Raw genomic sequence first — 22,995 nt, 5'->3', positions numbered from 1 at the left:
GGACACCTGAACAGAGCTCCGCCCCCTGTATGTATGGATGTGTTTGTTAGCTCCTCCCTGTAATCAGACCCTTAGAGAGTCTCTGCTATACAGGAACTGACATTATTGTGTGTTTTTTTATTAACAAAGTTAAAAAACTTGTGAAAAACAGAAGGTAGAAAAACAACAGAAGAAAGAATAAAATCTCAGGTAAAGTAAATACTTAAGTTCTTCATCAAACTGCAGCTGAGCTCTCACCATGTCACACATCTGCTGTCTGGTTGATCAAACCTCCTTTCATGTTGTGTGCATACATGAGTGTGTGTCTGTAAATGTTGTGTGTTTCTCTGACTGTTAAGGACCAACAACAACACAACATGGCAGCAACCGTCACCACCACATCCTCAGAGACTTCCTCTGTTTAGCTGCTTCAACATGAACTATAGGAACAGAGAATTGAAACAGTGAGTCTGAAAACTTGGGAAGAATCAACAGGGGCCCGTTTCAAGAAGCAGGTTTTGTTGGAACTCTGAGTTCGTGAACTCCAAATTCGGCAAAATTCTGAGTTTTCGGTTCCAGAAAGAGGGATAACTCAAACCCGGGAAAGTGGGCGAAACCAAGCCCGTTTCAAGAAGCGGGTTAAGCTGAACTCAGAATCAATCACTATGGTAACTGAGTCTGTGAACGAAACCTGGTCGGTAGCAGGTTTTCTTCAGGAAACTTAGAGTTCTCTGCGGTCTCCGCCCCTTTTTAAAGTGAAGGATGTTCAAATATGAGTTCCTCATGAACATTTAGAGAACATTCACGTTAGAGACGTCACGTTTTCACCACGTAGAAACGAAAATGACACGTTCATTCATAGAGGATCATGTAGAGAGGAGGCTGATTAATCCAGAGGAAATGTTATTTACGTCGGTAGAGGATTTGGAGGACACGAGTCGACTGACTGCAGTTTCCCAATTCATTTTTATTTCAGCAATATTATAAATAGTGAGTTTTTCCAGGGACTCGCTATTAAAAAATACAGTCTTCTTTTCCTTATTTTAATCCCTTAACAAAAGGAACGATTGAATGTCAAACACTGGGAAATCATCTAAACTCATCTACCATCCAGCACTTGCGTCACACATTAGCTCGGTCGCCAGCAACGCTGCCTCCCACTGCGGAGATTGCGAGTTCGGTACCCGGCTGCGGAATTTACTTTTACGCTTAAAAGAATTCGGCGAATATTTTTTAAGTCTTGAGAATTAAAATTAAATAAATGCTTTTTTGACATATGCAGCTACAGTTTCTTTTTTAGCGTGCAGTGATATCCGTGTGTGTAGGGGGGGGGGTTACCAAAACTGGTCATTCATACGATTACGGAGATTACTGATTAAATTAGTAACAGATCAAAAACCATTCCTTTCTCAACAAGAGACAAAATAACCTTCCTGACATTATTTATTCATTATTAGAAGTCATTCAAATAACTGCAGATATTTTCTCTCTGTTCTACCGCTGCAGCTGTGTTGCTTTTCTTGCAGAAAATGTTCTCTATAGTCTGCATATGCTTGCAGGAACTTATCAATTTCCGTTACCGGAAGTAGTAAACTCAGATGTTTTTCCCCGTTGCCATGGTGAATCATGCTGTCTTTGCTCCATTGATCAGGGCTTTTTATGGTCGCGACGCTCACACCTGATTCTGGTTCTGACAACTTCAAGTTGATTGATTCAAACATTTTCAGCTGTTCTGGAACCGAAAACCCTGAGTTTGAGAATTTTGAGTCCAGTGACTCTAAGTTCAGGTTCGAACTCTAAATTTGTTGAACCTGCTTCTTGAAACGGGCCCCAGGTAAAAAAACAAGTAGTTTGTTACCATGGAAACAGTGAGTTTAAGTGTTCTGAAAACACAAACTGAGTTTAAATCTGGTTTCTAGGACAGAACTCTGATCTACTGTCTCAGAATCAGAACTTTGTTCAACAATGATGTCTACAGATGTGAGAATGTTCCTCAGTAACAGGTTGTGTTTGAACGGCTGCAGATTCTGCAGAAGATGCAGGAATGCAGGAGTGCTGCCCCCTGCTGGACAGCTTTCTGACAGTAACTCAGCAGTGAAGCTTCAGGATGGAGTCAGTTCCAACAGATCAGATCAACGTTCTGCTCTCTGCTAAAGAGGAAGAACGTCTCCTTCTAAGAAGAATCCAGAGTTCATGATCACAAACATCAACTGAAGCCCAAATCAGAGCTGATCAGACTGCATGGAGCCAAAGAAAGACTTTTTCTGACTGAAAAGAGGAGAAAAGAAGAAGTCATCCACATGAAGCTTCAAGTCAGTGGAGAAAACTACCTGCTGAACAAAAGTACTCGAGTAATGAGGAAGAGTTTGAATGTCTGATTTATTGCTTAGAATTAAAAAAATCAAATTCCTAAAAATAAATAATTAAGCTAAAGAAGAGGAATACTTTACTGAAGAAAATCCCATGTAAAGACAGCAGATATGTGAAATACGACGACCTCCTTCAGCTCCATCAGCTGTGTTTTGGTTCAGTTCTTCAGTATTGAAACATTTCTCTTTTTAAGGTCAAATCCCAATTCTTCCTATACCCCTCTAGCTTCTCCCAACCCCCACGTTTATCCCTCCAAATGGAGAAATATGGAAAATAGTGTCTTCCAATTTAGATGTTACTAACACTCAATGACATCATCAATATTCATTGGTCATCTGCGTTAGCACATGGCTGCCAGCGCTCGGAAAATACATCAAAACATCAGTTTTATGACTTTAAAAAGGTCATCTTATAACAAAAAGTCTTGATTTACATTTAAAGGTAAACTTTTGTGCTTAGAGCACACCCACATGAAGAAATGCATTTTTCCTCCGTGGGACAGCACAACACAGAACACCCTACTGGAGGAGGGATACACAGTCTGAAGTCAATACAGCTACCCCTAAAAAACAAGTTTTGACACCACTACAGCTCCAAATACCCCTACAATCGGAGGGGTGGGGGAAGAATTCAGATCTGGCCCAGCTTTGGACATGTTTTCAAACTCTTTATCTTCTGCTGTTCATGGAGTCGTGTCTCTCTGTTCTTAGAAAGGAGAAATGTCCAGAGAACTTTTCCCATTTCCACTCCCTCCTTTCAGCTGCTGCCCACTGTTCCCCTCTGAATCAGGAGGGAGGAGCTCTCATCTGTTCTGCCCCCCATCTAGAAAGACATCAGCAACAACTGAACATTACAAAGCTCTTTTCAACCCATTTCTACTGAGAATGAAGCAAACACATGAATATTAGAACAGCTTTAACAGGATGAGGGGAAGGCTAAAGATTAAAGTCTGTTTGTGAGTCAAAGATAGAATGAAGACAAAATCAATCTCAAACACAGTGTTGATTCAAAAGAGCATTTATTAGATCCAAACAGGCTGCAGGAATTTGACAGACAGCTTTCAGTTTGAACCTGTAGACACTAAGATGCAGTTCTGGAAACAGCCAGCAGGTGTCCCCCTTCTCCCTCCTGCTTCAATGCAGTTAGTGTTGTTGCAGCAGCTGCATCAAAGTGATTCTCTGTCATTCCTCACTAACATCCACTCTGTTCATTCATGTCCTCTGGAGAAAACAGGCTTTATGCTCAGAAAGTTTCTACTAGTTTCAGACTTTCTAGAAAATGATCAGATTCTACTGGATTTAGATGAAACTTCTTTAAAAACTGAAGCTAAAATGCTGTCATCATGAAAAAGAACAGAGTTTTACCCAGAAAACGCCAAAGAAAAAAGAAGTTCAATCATTAAACTGTAAAAAACATCAAACTAAAATTCTGAGTCTTTCAAACTGCATGAGTCAATATTTTATCATCAACAGAACAGAGATGATATAAAATGATTCAACTGAGAGACTTTTGTTAGTTCTGGTGGGATTTCTGCTTCAGGACTCAGAGTAAACAAGAGTGCGGTTCCCACAGTTACCATGGTTACAATAGAACAAAATCCTGTAAAATAATGAACAAAATCCAAAACCCAGCAGCCTTTGATCAGAGGAACTCAGTCCACTTTGTGGTTCTGAAAGGTCTGATAAAGATGAAAAAGAAGAACCAAAATGCTCCCAGATGGAGAATCCTGAGGCCAGAACTGCTGGAAGGTTTTCTTTCTTTGGTCAACAGCCATGCTGCTGCTTTCTGGACCAGCTGAAGGATGTTCAGAGAATGCTGGTCCACTCTGTGGTACAGAGACGTGCAGGAGTCCAAGAAACACCAGAAAAGACTTGTGAGCTTCTGCAGGAAACCATCATGTCTGAATCTGATGAATCACCAACACAGATCATTCAGAGAAACAGTTTCAGGACACATGAGGAGAAAACTACAGCAAGAGTGTGTGGACAAAGTTAAGAGAAGCTCCCAATACAAGAGAGAAGAGAAACAGAAGACTTCCCAACACTCCAAGTCAGAATGAGAAGATGAAGTGCAGATCTCCATCAGTCCACCGGGGGAGCTGCAGCACAATAACTGTACACTTGATGCTGAGAGAGACAGTGGAGCTGATCTCAGATCAGTTAATGCTGCAGCTCTGACAATCATCTCCACTTCCTCTGATTCCTCCATCACTCTGCTCTCCACCTCCAGGAACAACATCTCTGCAGACCAGCTGATGATGATGATGTTCTCTGATCCAAAAGGAGGAACCTCAGACTAACCTCCACCTGCAGAGAGAAATGAGAAGTCCAGAGATGAAGTGTTGTCTCTATCTGATCTGGTGTGTCAGTCAGTGATGCAGCACAGCAGCAGAAAGAGCAGCAGGAGCTTCAGTTCTGCTCAGAGCAGCAGCTTCCTGTCATCTTCACCTGTTGGAGCTTCTGCTGCTCTGATTGGCTGACTGTTGTCCTGAAACCTGTCATCATTCTCTTCAGAGCTTCATTGAGTAGCTGCAGATTCACAGGAAACTCTGCATCTTTGCTCTCAGACTAACTTTAGGACCAAACATCTGGAAGCAGCTGGACTGACTCCAACTCTCTACTGACCTCAGAGTCTGCAGTTTGAAGTTTGGACTCTCCACCAGATCCTGGAGCTGCTGAACATCTGAAGACTGAAGGCTGTTCATCCTCAGGTCCAGTTCTTTCAGGTGGGACGGGTTTAAATTCAGAGTTGTGACCAGAGCAGCACAGCTGATCTTTGACAAACTGCAGTTCTCCAACCTGAATCCAGAAGAAAGAGTTTCATTTAAAGAAAAAGTTTGTGTTTTTCATCCTTCAGTTCTTCTAAAGAGTTCAGAGCGGAAGAAGATCAGAAAGTTTGGAAAAAGTCCAAAGATGTGAATCAACAGCAGCAGATCAGAAGAGTCCAACAGAAGCAGAGAAGAAGAACATTCAGGAACATTCAGGACAACATGCAGCTGCTTCAGTAAAGAAGTCCAGATGTGTGAAAGTCAAACATCAGCCTGTGGCTGCATCTAAACCAACTGATGTTTCTGCACAATCAGCAGAAAAAGTCAACTTCCTCTTTCTGCTCAGCTCTACTCCAAACACCAATGAATCATGGGAGAATTTCAGCTCCATCTTGAAGTACTTTGTAGATTTAGCATTGATCCAAGTTGAAGTCTCTTTTTACAGACGTGTAATAAACCTCAGAGATGTTTTATTCTTCATCATCATCTCCATCATCCAAACTGAAGCTTCTCTCATTTTTGTTTGTGTTCTGTACTGTGATACTGTAGAGCTTCTTTTTAGTTTTCTATTGTCTTTCAGCCAGCAGTGGACATCCAGTGTATCGCTCCATCACGATTGGTTCTGATGCTCTTTATTTACATCATTTCATCAAAGAATTCATAGTTATAAAAATGTAATTTTTGATTAGAAACAGGATAAAATAAAACTTTAGAGGCACCATTTTTAAGGCTCAGAAATATAAATTCAAGACTTTTCTAGGTTTTTTAAGGTATTATTTCCACATTTATTAATTCAATGTTTCTTAGACTTTTTAAGACCCTGTGAGAACCCTGCAGAAATGCCATCTCTAATGTTGACCAACCACGTGCAGCTCAAAGAGAAAATAAATCAATAAAAAGAGCTGGAGCCGTTTCAACTGTGATTTCAGCAAGTTGGTGACACAGATGTCAGAAGGAAAGAAGCCAAGCATGAACGGAGCGGTGACCCTGCAAAACAGATTTGCTCCACTGTCAGATGACCCCGGATTACCCGACGACCATCCACTGGAAAGCAGCACAAGGAGGACCTGTAACCCAATAGAAGGTAAACGGCCAGAAAGAAAGCTGAAGGGTCGGCCTGAGACTCTGATTGTGGGTGATTCCACTGTAAAAGATGTTCAGTGGTTCTGCAGCAGGAACACTAAAGTCCTGTGTTTTCCAAACGATATGGTCAGTGACATACAGGAGAGAATACCGCAGACTGTGGCAAAGTATCCGTCAGTACAAAACATTGTACTACACACAGGGTCAAATGATGTGTCCAAGCAAAAATCTGAAGTTTTAAAGCAAGACTTCACTGGACTGATAAGAACTGTGAGCTCCATGAATGCAGCTGTCTTTATCAGCGGTCCCATTCCAACAATTCGAGGAGGAGAAGAGAGATTCAGCAGGCTGTTGGCACTGAACAGGTGGCTTTCTACGACATGTGGGGACACCGGAATTCATTTCATCAACAACTTTCACATTTTCTGGGAACGCAAACATCTTTTTAAAGAAAATGGATTCAGTTTAAACAAATCAGGAGTTAAACTGTTCTCTTCCAATCTTTTTTACTTCCTGCATCATGCCAAGACTGAGATAAATTTATCTGAGTGTCAAGGCCAGACACAGACTGAATCCACACGAGGAACAGAGCTGCCCCCACTGGAGGAAAACATCAAAAACGGGAAACCTGCCTCCAAGCACCGGAAGAGGAAAAACAACGAGGACGATGGACCCTCCCAAACACCACCAAACCAACAAACTCCTGACGGTTCCCCCTCCCCCTCTTCACCCTCTTCACCCCACCTGAAATTCACTGAGCAGATGATGGAGCGAGTCGGGATTGGGCTTCGATCTACCCCTCTGGCCAATCCATTTTTGTCACCCATAACTCTGTCACCAGAACGTTCGAAGGGTCGACGTAAAGCCCCACCCTCTCCTGTACAACATCATATCCTGTCCCTGCAGTCAGATGTTTGATGTGTTGAGGGTCCAGGCTGTGGAAATACCAACATTCATGATGTTCTCCAGAAAAACCTGGGACCCTGTTCTCTAGAAACACACACCGTTTCTGTACTTGTCACTAACAGGAGGAATGTAATCTGCCCAAAACGCAAACAAAGGACTTTAAAAGAGGTAAACATTTCCTCTGCGCATTTCCAGAAACAGAAGGTAAATGAAAATATTATTACTCCTAGACCTCTCAAGTTAGCACTTTTAAATGTCAGGTCTTTAGCAGGAAAAACATTTTTAATTAATGATTTTATCACTGAGAACAAAGTTGATTTTATGTTTTTAGTTGAAACCTGGTTAGATGAGAATAGTAGGGGAGCAGTTCTCACAGAGTCGGCTCCTCCCAATTATGGTGTTATCAGTGAGGAAAGAACAAGCAGAAAGGGCGGGGGGGTTGCAGTTTTGTTCAATGAAATGTTTCAGTGTAAAAAGTTATCTTTTGGAAACTTTCCATGTTTTGAATATGTAGCCCTACAGCTGAAGGCCTCACTCAAAACAATATTTATCAATATCTATCGACCACCTAGATATAATCCAGAATTTAACCTTGAGTTTAGTGAACTGCTGTCTATAATTTGTCTTGATTTTGACTGTATAATCATGGCTGGAGATTTTAACATCCATTATGGAAATCTTGAGAACAAAGGGACTAAGGACCTGATAAACACTCTGGACAATTTCGGGTTGACTCAACATGTAACAGAGCCCACACACAACAGAGGGAATATTCTTGATTTATTGATTTCCAAAGGTCTGAACATCTCTAAGGTTACTGTATGTGATTTAGGTCTGTCTGATCACTGCTGTGTTTTCTGTGAGAGCACAATTCCAGTACACACAAATGTTTTGAGGGAGGAGATCACAAAACGGTATATAACTGAAAATACTAGTGAGATGTTCAACCAGATTTTCTCACTGACTCCTCCCCTCTCAGGGGATTCAGTCAATGAACTTGTTAATAGCTTTAATTCCAACATGTCAAATATCATGGATAGTATTGCTCCTAGTAAGGTGAAGGTGATCTCTGGTAGGAAAAAATCTCCATGGAGAAACTCCATTGTGGTAAAGAACGGAAAAAGAGAATGTCGGAAATCTGAACGCAGGTGGCGGAAATCTAAACTACAGGTAGATTATGACATCTATAAAGAGAAACTTCACTTATATAATTTACAACTGAGCAATGCAAGGAAGTCCTATTTTTCTGACATTATTACCAAAAACTCCCATAATGCTCGGGCCTTATTTAATATAGTCGACAGGTTGACAAAACCCCCTGTGTCAGTGGCACCAGAACTTTACTCCACCAAAGCCTGTAATGACTTTGCCAAATTCTTCAGGGACAAAATCAAAAACATTAGACAAACAATTGTTTCACCAACTACAAGTTCAGGATATGAACCCTATCCACTAGAAACCAGTATAAACCCAATGGCTCAGTTTCAACCCATAAACAGTAAAGAACTGCAGGACATTCTATGTCAACTGAACTCCTCCTCCTGCTGTCTGGATATTCTACCCACAAGCTTTTTCAAAAAAGTTTCAAAGATCCTGGAACCAGCCCTGCTCCAGATTGTCAACTTGTCATTAACATCTGGTGTTTTCCCAGAACTACTGAAAACAGCTGTAATCAAACCTCTTAAAAAAGGACAGTCTAGACAAAATAATAATAATAATAATAATAATAATAATCTTTATCTATAAAGCGCATTTCATGGCGTGCGCCAGCTCAAGGCGATGTACATAAGAAACATAAAGAAAGAAAACATATAAACATTTAAAATAGACAATCAAATACCCATTAAATACCGGCCCCTCCCCACCCACAGTGCCCACCCCTGAAACATTCAAAAAGAAATCTGTGGCTTGGCTCTGCTGTACAGAATGGTATTGTTGGGATCCACTTAATCCAGGGGGACCGGTAACATACATGGGGCACCAGTGCGGCTCCCATCAACACCAGGAGGGCAGAGGGTCCACGCCACAGCTATTGAACCACGGTGCAGACCCATGCCTGCTGCAGTTAAAATGAGAGCCAACGCAACCAGGCCCCAAAGGATGGCCAGCAAAACCCCTGAACAAAGAGGATCCCATGAGGAAACACTGGAGCTAAAACAGCAACAACAACAAAAGAAATAAATAAAAAAAATAATAAAAAATAAATAAACACACGAGAGTAAGTGCAATTAAATAATTAAAAGAAACAACAATGATAAGAATAATGAATATAACAAACAGTTAAAAGTTTAAACAATAAATAATTAAGAAAATAAAGAGGTGTTTAAAAACTCAATTTTACTACATGAACATGAATAAAATCAACTAAATGCTAAATTAAAAAAATATGTTTTAAGCATTTTTCTAAAAACCTCTACCGTTGTAGCCGCCCTGAGGCTCTCCGGCAGGCTGTTCCACAAGCGAGGACCATAGTGGTGGAACGAGGTCTCACCATAGGTCACGGTCCTTACCCGTGGAACAACTAAAAGGCCAGTGCCGGAGGACCTCAGGGTCCGCAACGGCTCGTACCTTAAAAGAAAGTCCCCAATATAAGAAGGCCCAGTACAGTTAAGACTTTTATAAATTATTAAAAGAATATTAAAAATGGACCTGAAATGCACAGGGAGCCAATGCAGCGATTTTAAAACTGGTGTAATGTGCTCCTGCCTTCTGGTCCCTGTCAGAACTCGTGCCGCTGAGTTCTGGAGCAGTTGTAAATTATGAATCGGTTTTTTAGGTAAACCAGAAAGCAGGGCGCTGCAATAATCTAACCGACTAAAAATAAAAGCATGCATCAGCACCTCTGCACTAGCAAAAGAGAGGAATGGGCGGACTCTGGCAATGTTTCTGAGGTGATAAAATCCAGTTTTGATTACATTTTTGATGTGAGGGCTAAAATTTAGTTCAGAGTCTAAAAAGACACCCAAGTTTCTCACACATTGAGAGGGTTTAAAACTCTGAAGACTTGGTAAAATCATCTCTCTCTTGTCTTCAGGACCAGTTAGTAAAACTTCAGTCTTGTCCTGGTTGAGCTGTAAGAAATTATCTGCCATCCAGAACTTAATGTCAGAAATACAATTTAAAAGAGTATTAATAGGTTCAAGATCATCAGGAGACACGGCGATGTAAAGCTGTGTGTCATCAACGTAGCTGTGAAAGTCAATGCCGTGTCTCCTGATGACATCCCCAAGTGGTAACATATATAAATTAAAAAGTATTGGGCCTAAAATTGAACCTTGGGGGACACCATAACTTATCTCATGGCACATTGACAGCAGAGCAGCCACACCTGAGGCAGCAGAGCAGCCACACCTGAGGCAGCAGAGCAGCCACACCTGAGGCAGCAGAGCAGCCACACCTGGCTCAGCACGCTACGGCGGACGACGGCCCACTGTTCGGCAAGCAGCGACTACCGAGCCCGGAAAGCCCTCCTAACCCGGACCGCTATTCCCGGTGAGCGTAAACCAGCGCTTGTTGTAGCATGATACCTTCTACCTCTTTGGCTCCCAGCCCTCTTTCCTGCCCCACTTGTCATATGTTTAGTCAGGATCCCGCCTCATTTAGTGAAGACAATGGTCGTTGTGTTAACTGTAGTCTGATATCAGACCTGTTATCCAGGCTCGAACAGCTAGAAGCGCGTCTTAGCTCAATGGAAGCTAAACCAGCTAGCCATGTTGCTGTCACTCGGAGCGCTAGCCGCGCCAGTAAAGCTGACTTAGCTAGCATCCCACCGCCCTCTCAGCAGCCGGGGAATCCCCAGGATGAGTTTGTACCGGTGGGGAAAAAGCACAGAGCTAAACCTAAGCCCGCAGAGCGCCCGGAGCTCCCTGTACGGAACAGGTTTTCTCCCCTCAGTAACGCATCAACTGAACCGAAAACCCTGGTCATCGGCTCCTCCGTGGTCAGACACGTAAAGCTCAAGGGAGCTACAGTTAGATGTTACCCGGGAGCCAGAGTTGGTGACATCGAAGGAAACCTCCGAATGTTAGCCCAGAGTAAGGCGAGGTTCCGTCGGGTCGTAATTCACGCAGGTGGCAACGACGCCCGACGAAGACAATCAGAGATTCTTAAACTAAACGTAGAATCGGTGTGTAAACTGGCTAAATCTGTGTCAGACACAGTAGTTTTCTCTGGACCTCTCTCAAACAAAGTCAGTGATGAAATGTAAAGCCGCTTTTCATCTTTTAACCGCTGGTTAGCTAAATGGTGCCCAGAAAATGGCGTTAGCTTTGTGGATAACTGGAGCATGTTTTGGGGAAAGCCCGGCCTCATGCGCAGAGATGGCATTCATCCCGATTTGGACGGAGCGGCTCTTCTGTCCAGAAACATTTCTGTTAGCTTTAGCCATGCAGCCTGACAACTCAGAGAGGAGACCCGGGGAGAGAGCAGTAGTTTAAAACTCTCCCCTGAGCGGCATTTAACACCGATGCTAACCCCAAACAGGGCTAGCTCAGCAGTTCCTAGTGTTGGCTTATGTGCTGGAAGGCAAATGAACAGAATGAATCACAGTAACAAAAATTATGATGTCATTAAATGTGGGCTACTAAACATTAGATCAATTTCCTCAAAGTCCCTGTTAGTTAATGAATTGATTAATGATAATAAACTTAGCCTGCTAGCTCTAACAGAAACCTGGCTAAAACAGGATGATTATGTTCGACTGAATGAATCAACCCCCCCTAGCTATAATAACTATCAGAAATCCAGGATTTCTGGGAAAGGAGGTGGGTTAGCAGTAATTTCAGAGTCATGCTTGATCCTTAACATTAAAGTTAAACACATTTATAATTCGTTTGAGAGCATTGTACTGTCTATAAATATCCCAAACAGAAAGACTCAAAAAGCAGTTTTATTTATAATTATTTATCGCCCTCCCGGCCCGTATTCAGAATTTTTATCTGAGTTTTCAGAATTTTTATCAAATATTATTTTAGATTCTGACAAAATCATAATTACAGGAGATTTTAATATTCATATTGATGATTCCAGTGACTGTCTTGGAAACGCATTTGCGGCTTTATTAGAAAATGTTGGTTTCACACAAAATGTAAATCAACCTACTCACTGTCATAAGCACACCCTGGACCTTGTTTTAACTCATGGAGTTGAGATTAGCCAGCTGAATGTCCTTCCTCATAACCCCATACTCTCAGATCATTTTCTAATTACCTTTCAGTTTATACTAGAAAATGCTACTGCTCCAATAAATAAGAAAGAGCTTAAACGAACATTATCTGAGCGTTCTGTGTCCGAATTTAAACTCTCAGTCCAACCAATGTTTAGTAACATGTTGGATAAATATTCTCAGAGCACTTTAAGTCCCGCTGATAATGATCAGTTTGTCAATGATACCATGCAAGCCCTCAGAGGAACACTTGATGCTGTTGCCCCTCTGAAGCTTAAGCTTGTTAGACAAAACAGAGTAGCACCGTGGTTTAACGCTGAAACACGTTCCCTAAAACAAATAACTCGTAAATTAGAAAGAAAATGGCGCCGTTCCGGCTCAGAGCACTCTCTGAATGCTTGGAAATGTAGCCTCTTAAGTTATAAAAAATCCCTGCGTAAAGCGAGAACTCAATATTACTCAACTTTAATAGCAGAAAATGCAAACAATCCAAGATTTCTCTTTAGTACTATAGCCAGGCTGACCAGCAGCCACAGCTCGGTTGAACCACATATTCCTGCTACTATCAGCTCTGAAGATTTCCTTCAATTCTTTGATAATAAAATCTCAAATATTAGACAGAAGCTAAATGTGGTTATTCCCACTATCGACCCAAAGCAGGCAGAAGTCGTAGAAATAAAGGCATCCATAGAAACGTCTGTAACATTAGACTGCTTTACTGCTGTGGACCAAGCAGAAATAGCATCAGTTATTACGTCTTCTAAAACCTCCACTTGTCTCTTAGACCCAATCCCCACTAAACTTTTTAAAGAAATCTTCCCCCTTATTAGTGAATCCATATTAACCATAATAAATACCTCTCTAGAGACTGGTTATGTGCCTCAGTCTTTTAAATATGCGGTTGTTAAACCTCTTTTGAAGAAACCCAGCCTGGATCCTGACATTCTAGCCAACTATAGACCAATATCTAATCTCCCATTCATATCTAAAATCCTAGAAAGAGTTGTAGTAAAGCAGCTGCAGTGCCACCTACAGGACAATAATCACTTTGAAGATTTTCAGTCAGGGTTCAGACCTCACCATAGCACTGAAACTGCACTGGTCAGGGTTACTAATGACTTGCTATTGGCTTCAGAAAAGGGACTAATCTCTGTTCTGGTCCTGTTAGACCTCAGCGCAGCCTTTGATACCATCGACCACAGCATCTTACTCCAGAGACTAGAGCATGACATAGGGATCAGGGGATCTGCCCTCCAGTGGTTTGAATCCTATTTATCTGATAGATACCAGTTTGTTAATGTAAATGGACAGTCCTCTCATTGTACTAGAGTTAGCTACGGAGTCCCTCAGGGCTCAGTTCTAGGGCCCATTCTGTTCACGCTTTACATGCTGCCCTTAGGAAACATAATCAGGAAACATAGCATTAACTTTCACTGTTATGCAGATGATACACAGCTGTATTTATCCATTAAACCTGACCAGAATGACCACCTAGAGAAACTGAATTCATGCATCAGAGACATTAAGACCTGGATGACAATTAATTACCTCCTTCTGAACCCAGAAAAAACTGAGGTCATGATACTGGGTCCTAAACACCTGAGAGATGCTCTCTCAGATCAGATAGTCTCCCTGGAAGGTGTAAATGTTGCCTCCAATTCTTCAGTCAGAAACTTAGGGGTTTTATTTGACCAGGATTTATCATTTAAGGCTCACATATCTCAAGCTTGTAAAACTGCATTTTTTCATCTACGTAATATAGCTAGGATCAGGAATATGTTATCTAAAAGTGACGCTGAAAAACTCATCCATGCATTTGTTACGTCTAGACTGGATTACTGTAACTCTTTACTAATAGCATGCCCGAAAAGTTCTTTAAAAAGTTTTCAGCTTGTCCAGAATGCAGCAGCACGATTGTTAGCAGGAACTAGTAGAAGAGAACACATCACTCCTGTGTTAGCTTCTCTCCACTGGCTACCAGTTGAATCCAGGATCAAGTTCAAAATCCTCCTGTTAACCTATAAGGCTCTGAATGGTGTGGCCCCATCCTATATTAGAGATCTCATAGTTCCTTACCAACCAGTCAGAACACTTCGTTCACAAAATGCTGGACTGCTTGTAGTTCCTAGAATTTCTAAAAGTACAGTTGGAGGTAGAACCTTCAGCCATCAAGCCCCTGTTCTATGGAATAAGCTCCCAGCTCATGTCAGAGAGGCCAGCACAGTTTCTACCTTCAAAACTAGCCTTAAAACATTCCTCTTTGGACAGGCGTTCTGCCAGGCTAGCTAGTAATCAGAGAATATTCCCTCTCCTGTGGTCCTTGTGAGGCTAGATTAATAAACCAATATTGATGCGTTTAAATATAAATGTAGATTTTCTATCAGCGTTATTATTCAGATCGGCTCTGGGGTTCTGTTCTCTATTCTCATTTACTTCTCCTCTCTTCTATTGTATTTAGTTATCCATGCTTCTGTTGGTGCAGTTCCATTCACATGTTGTTCTTCTTTCCCACTCTCCTCTGGGGAGCGGGAGAGATTTCAGATCCCCGGTGGATCGCCCACGCTCCCACTCTTGGCCGTGGACCACGCCCCCGACACCATCCTGCATCTCTGAGTGAGAGTGATTCCTGCTGGGTCATCTGTCCTCCTGCTCCTCGTCGTGGACTGCACTTCTGCTTCATCTTGACTATGGACTTAATCATCACTCGTCCCTCAGCTTTATCTGAATGAACTCTTAGATACGTAGTTGTAGAAGCTAATTCTTCTTTAACTGTTCTGGTTTCGTCTGTCCGTCCTGGGATAGGATCTCTCCTTCATGTGGGAATCCCTAAGGTTTCTTCTTTTTTTCCTGATTCAGGTTTTTTTTAGGAGTTTTTCCTTACCGGGAGGGAGGGTCTAAGGGCAGGGATAACCAGTTTATGTAGTCTGTTTAGTTTTTAACAATTGTTTATATTTTGAAGCCCAATGAGGCAAATCTCTTTGTGATTTTGGACTATATAAATAAAATTGAATTGAATTGAATTGAATTTTGGAAGACCATGTATCCATATTGACAAAAAAATTGCACTCTGTAAAATAGGACTGAAGCCACTTTAAAACAGTGCCTGTAAGGCCCACAAGACTCTTAAGTCTTTGAAGTAAAATCTGGTGGTCTATTGTGTCAAATGCGGCACTAAGATCCAGTAGAACCAGCACAGTGAGCTTCTTTGAGTCAGTTAATTCTAAAATCAGTTACAATCTTTAAAAGGGCCGTCTCTGTACTGTGGTTTGTCCTAAAACCTGATTGATATTTCTCTAAGATGTTTTTCTCATTTAAAAATTCATATAGTTGATTAAAAACTATCTTTTCTATGATTTTGCCTAAGAATGGTAGATGGGATACTGGTCTAATTGTCTAAAATCTTGGGATCTAAATTGCTTTTCTTCAGCAAGGGCCTTACCGCTGCCGTTTTACATGCAGATGGGAAGACACCTGTCTGAAGAGAGCAATTCACAATATTTAAAAGCTCCAGCTCAAAAAATCCATAAAAAGATTTTAAAAGTGGTGTTGGTATAGGATCTAAAAGAGAGGTTGTTGTGGTAACTTGGGAAAAAACTCTACCAAGCATCATAGCATCAACCAGGACAAAACTCTCCAGTGTTTCCTCAGGTAATATCAGTGTTAGTGATCCCTTTGGATGATCGTTCTGTAGTGATAAGAGACTTAGTCTTATAGCACTGATTTTTCCTCCAAAGAGGTCTGCAAAGGTTTCACATGTCGCTTGGGAATAAGACATGGAATAATTGTTGGGATCTCTGTTAATTAAAGAATCAATTGTTTTGAAAATAATTTTGGGATTGTTTTTATTGTCTTTGATGATATTTGAAAAATAAGTTGTCCTAGTGCTTCTAATTTCGGAGTTGTAGAGTTTCAATTGTTCTTTTAGAATTACATAATCTTCCTTTTTTGTTGTTCTCCTCCATTTTCTCTCCGCTCTCCTGCAGTTTCTTTTCAGATTTCTGATTGATTCATTTCTCCATGGCGTTGTAATATTTGATTTAAGAATTATTGTCTTCACAGGAGCAACTGAATCAATAGCAGATCTTAGTCTATTGTTAAAATCATCAACGATAAAATTACATGATGCAGGTAAAATTGGAGCAGGAGTTTCTTTAAAAGTATTAGTGAAATTTGCAGCCACTTCGGGGGAGATATACCTTTTCTGTACAGTTCTCACCGGGGCCTCCTGTTGACCTAAAATGACCAAACTAAAATATATACAGTAATGGTCAGAGATTGCAGTGTCCACTATAGAGGACACACCTGCAGACAGGCCATAGGTGATTATCAAGTCTAAGGTGTGACCTCTGTTATGGGTGGGCTGTGTAACATGTTGCTCAAATCCTAAAGTGTCCAGGAGATTTAAAAACTCACAGGCATAGAAATCATTATCATTATCAACATGCAAATTAAAATCTCTGGCTAATAAAATTTTATCGTATCTTAAAAGGATTTCTGACAAAAATTCAGAAAATTCATTGATAAAAGAGGAAGGGGGATTTGGTGGTCTGAACAGTGTAATTGATAAAACAGGAGGGCTATTAAAAAGAAAAGCATGGTACTCAAATGAAGAAAACTCAGAGAGCATAATAACTTCGGTTTGTATAGCTTGCTGAGTAATTGATGCTGTCCCGCCACCTCTCTTACCTTCCCTAATAGAGAATAGAAACTTAAAATTAGACGGAGAGGCCTCGGTGAGAATGACTGGTGCGTCAGTGCCAAGCCACGCTTCTGTCAAAAACAAGCAACTTAAATCATTGTCTAAAATAAGATCATTGACAATAAAAGACTTATTAGAAAGTGATCTGACATTTAAAAGGCCCATTTTCAATGTCACAGTAGAGTTCAATGATGGGGTTGACAATGGTTGAGTGGATGGTTTCTGAATGTGCACTGCTTTAAGGTTATTAAAGTTTCTGTGAGATGGCCGAGGGTGAGTACTTGTTCGATTGGATATGACAGACTGTATGTGGAAGATGACGGGTGAGGAATAAAGTTCTAGGGCATTATCATCAGCGGTACTGAGGGGGAAAACAGAATTCTGAAAATGACCAGAGGTAGATTCTTGGGGAGTGTTTGGAGTTGGTTGTCAGTCAAGTGTAAAGCAGTGCACAGAATGTTGAATGTTACATATTAAAATATTATTTCCAAGGGGGCTGGGGTGAAAACCGTCAGAACTATAAAAAGAGGGGCAATTCCAAAAGAGATTAAAATTATCAATGAAGCCAAACCTGAAATTCCAGGAGGTGGACTGCAACCCTTAGGACCGACTGACCCATGTTCAACTGTTGTTCACATGGAACCCTTCTCCACTTCGGCCTTCAAAGTTCTCGTTTGAATATTTGCTACTAAAAACTCAAATGAACAACTACAGACCGATATCAAACCTGCCATTTTTAAGTTAGATCATTGAAAAAGCTGTTATCCATCAGTTAAATGAATTCCTAATAAAAATCAACTGCTATGATATCTTCCAGTCTGGCTTCAGACAGAACCACAGCACTGAAACGGCTCTGACCAAAGTGACTAATGACATACGTTTGAATACAGACAGTGGAAATATGTCAGTGCTAGTTTTACTGGATCTCAGTGCTGCGTTTGATACAGTCGACCACGCAATACTACTCAGATGACTGGAAAACTGGGTGGGTCTCACTGGGCCAGTACTAAACTGGTTCAAAACAAACTTAGAAAACAGGAAATGTTTTGTGTCAATTGGTAACTTCACTTCTGAGCCAATAGAAATTACATGTGGAGTGCCCCAAGGCTCCATCCTGGGACCACTTCTATTTAACATCTACATGCTCCCACTGGCCCAGGTTATAAAGAACAACAACATTAGTTACCATAGCTATGCAGATGACACACAGATATATATTAGACTGACACCAGGAGACCGAGGCCCTGTACAGGCTCTTGGTAAATGCATTGAGGACATTAATGACTGGATGTGTCACAACTTAATTAAACAAAAACAAAACTGAGGTTATTGTCTTTGGGGCTAAAGAAAAAAGGTTGGACGTCACTACAGAGCTTCAATCTATTCAACTAAAAACTACCAACCAGGCCAGAAACTTGGGTGTAGTGATAGACACAGACCTAAATTTTGATAAACACATTAAGGCAGTCACTAAATCAGCCTATTATCATCTCAAAAATATCTCAAGGATTAAAGATCTGATGTCTAAGCAGGACCTGGAGAAACTAGTGCATGCTTTCATCTTTAGTCGACTTGATTACTGTAACAGTGTTTTTACAGGACTATCAAAAAAATCCATCAGGAAACTGCAGCTTATTCAGAACTCTGCTGCTCGGGTTCTCACAAGGACCAAGAAAGTAGACCACATCAGTCCAGTTCTGAGGTCTTTACACTGGTTACCTGTCTGTCAGAGGATAGACTTTAAAGTTCTGTTACTGGATTATAAAGCTTTGAATGGTTTAGCACCAAAATACATGACTGACCTCCTGACCCAGTATGTACCAGCCAGACCTCTGCGGTCATCAGGATCCGGTCTTTTATCAGTTCCTAGAGTCAGAACTAAACATGGAGAAGCTGCATTCAGCTTCTCTGCACCACAGATCTGGAATAGACTTCCAGAAAACCTTAGATCTGCTGAAACACTCAGTGTATTTAAATCCAGGTTAAAGACTCACCTGTTCTCAGCTGCATTTGATTAATATGTATTCAAAAGTTTACGTCCGCACTGTCTCTCTATGCTTGTTTTAAATTAAAATCTTTTTACTTTCTTTTAATTTTATTTTAATGATCACATTTTTACTATTTCTTTTGATTGTTTCTTTTAATGTTTTATGTAACGCACTTTGAATTGTCTCTGTACATGAAATGTGCTATACAAATAAACTTGCCTTGCCTTACAATGCTTAAGACGTGTTCCACACATTTCCAACACTCCATTCTGGCTAAACAGCGTCTGTCAAACTTTCAGAGGGAAGTTGGCCTACCAGGTTACATCCTAATTTCACTGATTTCACAGTTTTTCAAAATGTATCTCACTTTAGTTTTTCACAATAAAACTTCAGGGAAATACATTGTTTTACATTGTTATTTGAACAAATAAGAAATCTTACTGACATTGTGTCAAAGAACAGCTAGTAGTTTTTTGCTATAGCAAAGATAAGTCATTTAATATGCTGTATATTTATATAATACTGTTTTATATGAAACATTTTATTGAACTGTTTATTTACCTTTTTAATAAATCGTAATGAAAGGTGAATCTCTAAATGCTCATGAACAATTCAATTCTTTTTTTATTTATTTGTTTTTTAAATAAAGTTAATTGTTGAAGTTTGTGTTATAAATTAGGATTCCAGTATTTTCACTTTTACAGCAAATGAATATAGTCATTATTGACCTTGATCACTAATAATAGTATCTAATATTCATAATAATGGTCTCTGCCACTGACATTAGAAATGAAGAAGATGTAAAGAAACAGGGCGACAGTGGCTCAGGTGGTAGGTCAGCCAATGATCGAAGGATAGACGGTTCGATTCCGGCTCCCGCCAGCCAAATGTCGTTGTGTCCTTGGGCAAGGCACTTAACCCTACTTGCCTCCTGTGTGGCTCCACTGGTGTGTGAATGGGTATGAATGTTCCGGTGACGGTCAGAGGGGCCGTAGGCGCGTATTGGCAGCCACGCCTCTGTCAGCCTGCCCCAGGGCAGCTGTGGCTACAGTAGTAGCTTACCATCACCAAGTGTGAATGAATAATGGATATACAATGTAAGCGCTTTGAGCGTCTGGAAAGGCGCAGATAAATCTAATCCATTATTATTATTATTAAACATTCAAACATGAGATATTCTGTCACAGTGAATGGACTAAAGCTCAGAAGAAGAAAACAGCTTTTAGCATGAAGATGGTCAGCATGCAGCAGGAGAACATCAACCTCATGTCTGCAGTTTAGTGTCAACACAACTTTGTCATCATATTGATCTGAACAAAACTGAAACATGGAGTCTGACCTCAGAGTCTGCAGTCTGCAGTCTGGACTCTCCAGAAAACCACGCAGATGAAGAAATCCTGAATCCTGGATGTTGTTGTAGCTCAGGTCCAGATCTGTCAGTCTGGACGGGTTGATTTTCAGAACCAAACCCAGTTCTTCACAGCTGATCTCTGACAAACTGCAATACTTCAACCTGAAATCAGACAGAAAAGTGTGTTCAGGAGCAGTGATGACAGCTGGAGTTCCAGCAAGTAAACAGTTTGATCAGATTTACAAGATCATTATTGAAACAGATCAGTTTCAGATCAATCATCATCACACAATCAACTCAACTGATGGGGAAAATATCAAACAATCATCAGTTTTTTCAAACAGCTGTAGAGCTTTTCTAGATTCTCTTTTTCATCAGTTTTTCAGTCAAAAGTTATTTTCTAAACCTGAACTGATCTCTTCCATAAAGACTGACTGAAGATTGAAACTTTGCTGACTCAGCAGAAAGAGTAATGTGTAATGACACAATGAAAGAACAATATTAGTGGTTGCTGCTGAGTTTGCACATTTCATCCTGACACAATGCTCCAACTCCAAATCCAAGCTGCTCAGACTCTCTCTACGTTTGTCAGCACATACAGTATCTATGTGAACAACTGTTCTATTTGATGAAGCTAAACTAAACATCACATAGGAGCGTCTGATGAACACCTTTAAATGGTAAATGGCGTATACTTGTATAGCGCTTTCTACCCTCCTAAGAGGGCCCAAAGCGCTTCACAGTCACAGACCCATTCACCCATTCACACACACATTGCTGCCATTTTCAGAGCAGCCTGCTGGAGATTTGGATCATTTTCTGGCTGCACTAAACTCCAGAAGTGCTGAGAATGCTGCAGAGATTTGATCTGAACATCATTGTGGAGATTTAGGACTTCCATCTCCACAGGATCAACAGAGAACAGGTCAGCATCTGTCCTGACAACTCACTGATGTCCACATCCAGAAAAGCTTCACAATAAATGTCACACAGGCTCCAGTTTCTCAAAGTCATAGAATCTGTTTGAAAACTCTTCTACCAGCTTGGACAGACATCACAATATCTGTAAACATGAAGAACTTTTTCTGTCCCTGAATGAACTTCCAGCATCTTTGATACTGAGAGGAAGAGATTAAGTCTTTAGTCTCTGATTTGCTGGATGTAGAAACTGAGCTTTACTTTGAAGGTCTTCACAGCTCTGATCATGTCACATATTTGTCTCCATCTTGTAATTGTTGCTTCAGGTTGTTCATTTTTTCTGTTACATCTGTCATGAAAACCAGATCCCATGACCTTTCCACAGAGAACCTGCTGGTGGATGATGCAATGATTGATCAGAAATGGAGGAAAGTCTGGGTCATTCTTGCAGTAAGCGATGAATCCTGAGTGACATCCTGTCATATCTGCTGCTCCATCAGTTGTTACAGGTGTGACTCCAGCTGTCTGACAGCATCTGCAGACAGATCTCTCACCCTCCACACCACAGTATTTGGACCAAGCTGGACGTCAGCAATGGTGGACAGAATCTCTGTCTTATTTAATGATCCTGGAATAATGATTCCACCACGACGGTCATCCGTCTCTTTGATGATCCCGCCATCAGTGAAGGACTTCTTGTTGGTCAGAATGTGTCACTTTAAATGATGATTCTGTTGATGGATTTCTTCATCTGTTCAGTGAAAAGAGACTGTTGTTTTTGAAGATGAGTCTTCAGTTCCTTTTATCTTTTCTGTGCAGTCTGCTGTCCATCAGAAAGTCCAGAAAAAAGTTGCTGTTAACAGTCAAGTAACATGGAGAGAAAATAGACTCACCACGATTTGTGCATGTGGAGTTCTTGATTACAAGCTATTTGTGTGTATTTTTTAAAGACTTGTGCGTGTAGTTTGTTTCAAGCTGGTGTAATTGTAAGTTGTGAATGTGTTAACTGTATTTTTTTTAATTTTGTAATTTTTGCAGTCATTTACAACATGTAATGTGTGAGTTACATATCAAGAATTATGCATGTACAAATCAAAAGTTAAGGTCAAATCAAGAATTACGTCCCAATAAATCAGGGTGAATCTGTTTTCTCTGCAGAGTAGAATGTCCTTAAACGTTACATCTTATTCCCACAACCACACTCACTCCTCCAATTAAACACACACTTATCTTTTACATTGGTGAAGCAAAAGTCAACTTCCCACTGTTCATGAAAATGATTTCTTTTATTACCATTTACTGGTGTGAGTGAGCTCCACCTGTCATTACTGCCGGCCTAGCTCTCTGTCTGACAGTCTACTCTAATGACAGACCGCACAGCAATGTTTGACTGACAGCTAGATGACAAACAGTCGTGTCATCTTGGGACAGAGGGATGGGACATTTGCAATTTTGGTCAGTGATCAACTTTATCAAGTGAGGAATCAAACTGGTTCTTATTTATAGACACATCACAGAGAACTACCGGTAGCATGAGAGACGAGTCTGAGAACCTGATCTAGAGTGTTTATTTCTGTGCTGTTTGGAATTATCTTCCTCATTATTTCACCTTTTAGAACCAACAAAAAGATATTTTAAAAACATGAATCAATCAAAGTGATCTGCTTGAGTTTAGAAATCTTTGTTTTCCTTCAGTCATTTCCAGATATTCTGGAAGTAGATCTGCAGTGAAGCAGAAACAGGAAGTAAAGAAGACACAGAAAAGCAGGA

General features: G+C 40.7%; 1 protein-coding gene across 1 annotated transcript in view; it reads right to left on the bottom strand.

The window, feature by feature from the left end:
* Positions 1 to 3,350: 3,350 nt before the first annotated feature.
* LOC112138496 (NLR family CARD domain-containing protein 3) overlaps positions 3,351 to 22,995 on the bottom strand; it is a gene marked incomplete at its 5' end in the record, with an annotated part of 33,535 nt that continues 13,890 nt past the window's right edge. The window contains 3 exons of the mRNA XM_024261047.1: positions 3,351 to 4,655; positions 4,974 to 5,147; positions 20,296 to 20,469. Of these exons, the coding sequence (XP_024116815.1) occupies positions 4,640 to 4,655; positions 4,974 to 5,147; positions 20,296 to 20,469 (364 nt within the window). The remainder of the gene's footprint in view (positions 4,656 to 4,973; positions 5,148 to 20,295; positions 20,470 to 22,995) is intronic.

Source organism: Oryzias melastigma, unplaced genomic scaffold, assembly GCF_002922805.2.
Source record: "Oryzias melastigma strain HK-1 unplaced genomic scaffold, ASM292280v2 sc00326, whole genome shotgun sequence".
Taxonomy (NCBI): Eukaryota; Metazoa; Chordata; class Actinopteri; order Beloniformes; family Adrianichthyidae; genus Oryzias; species Oryzias melastigma.
Note: the sequence above shows the minus strand (reverse complement) of the source record. Positions and strands in the feature narration are given on the sequence as shown.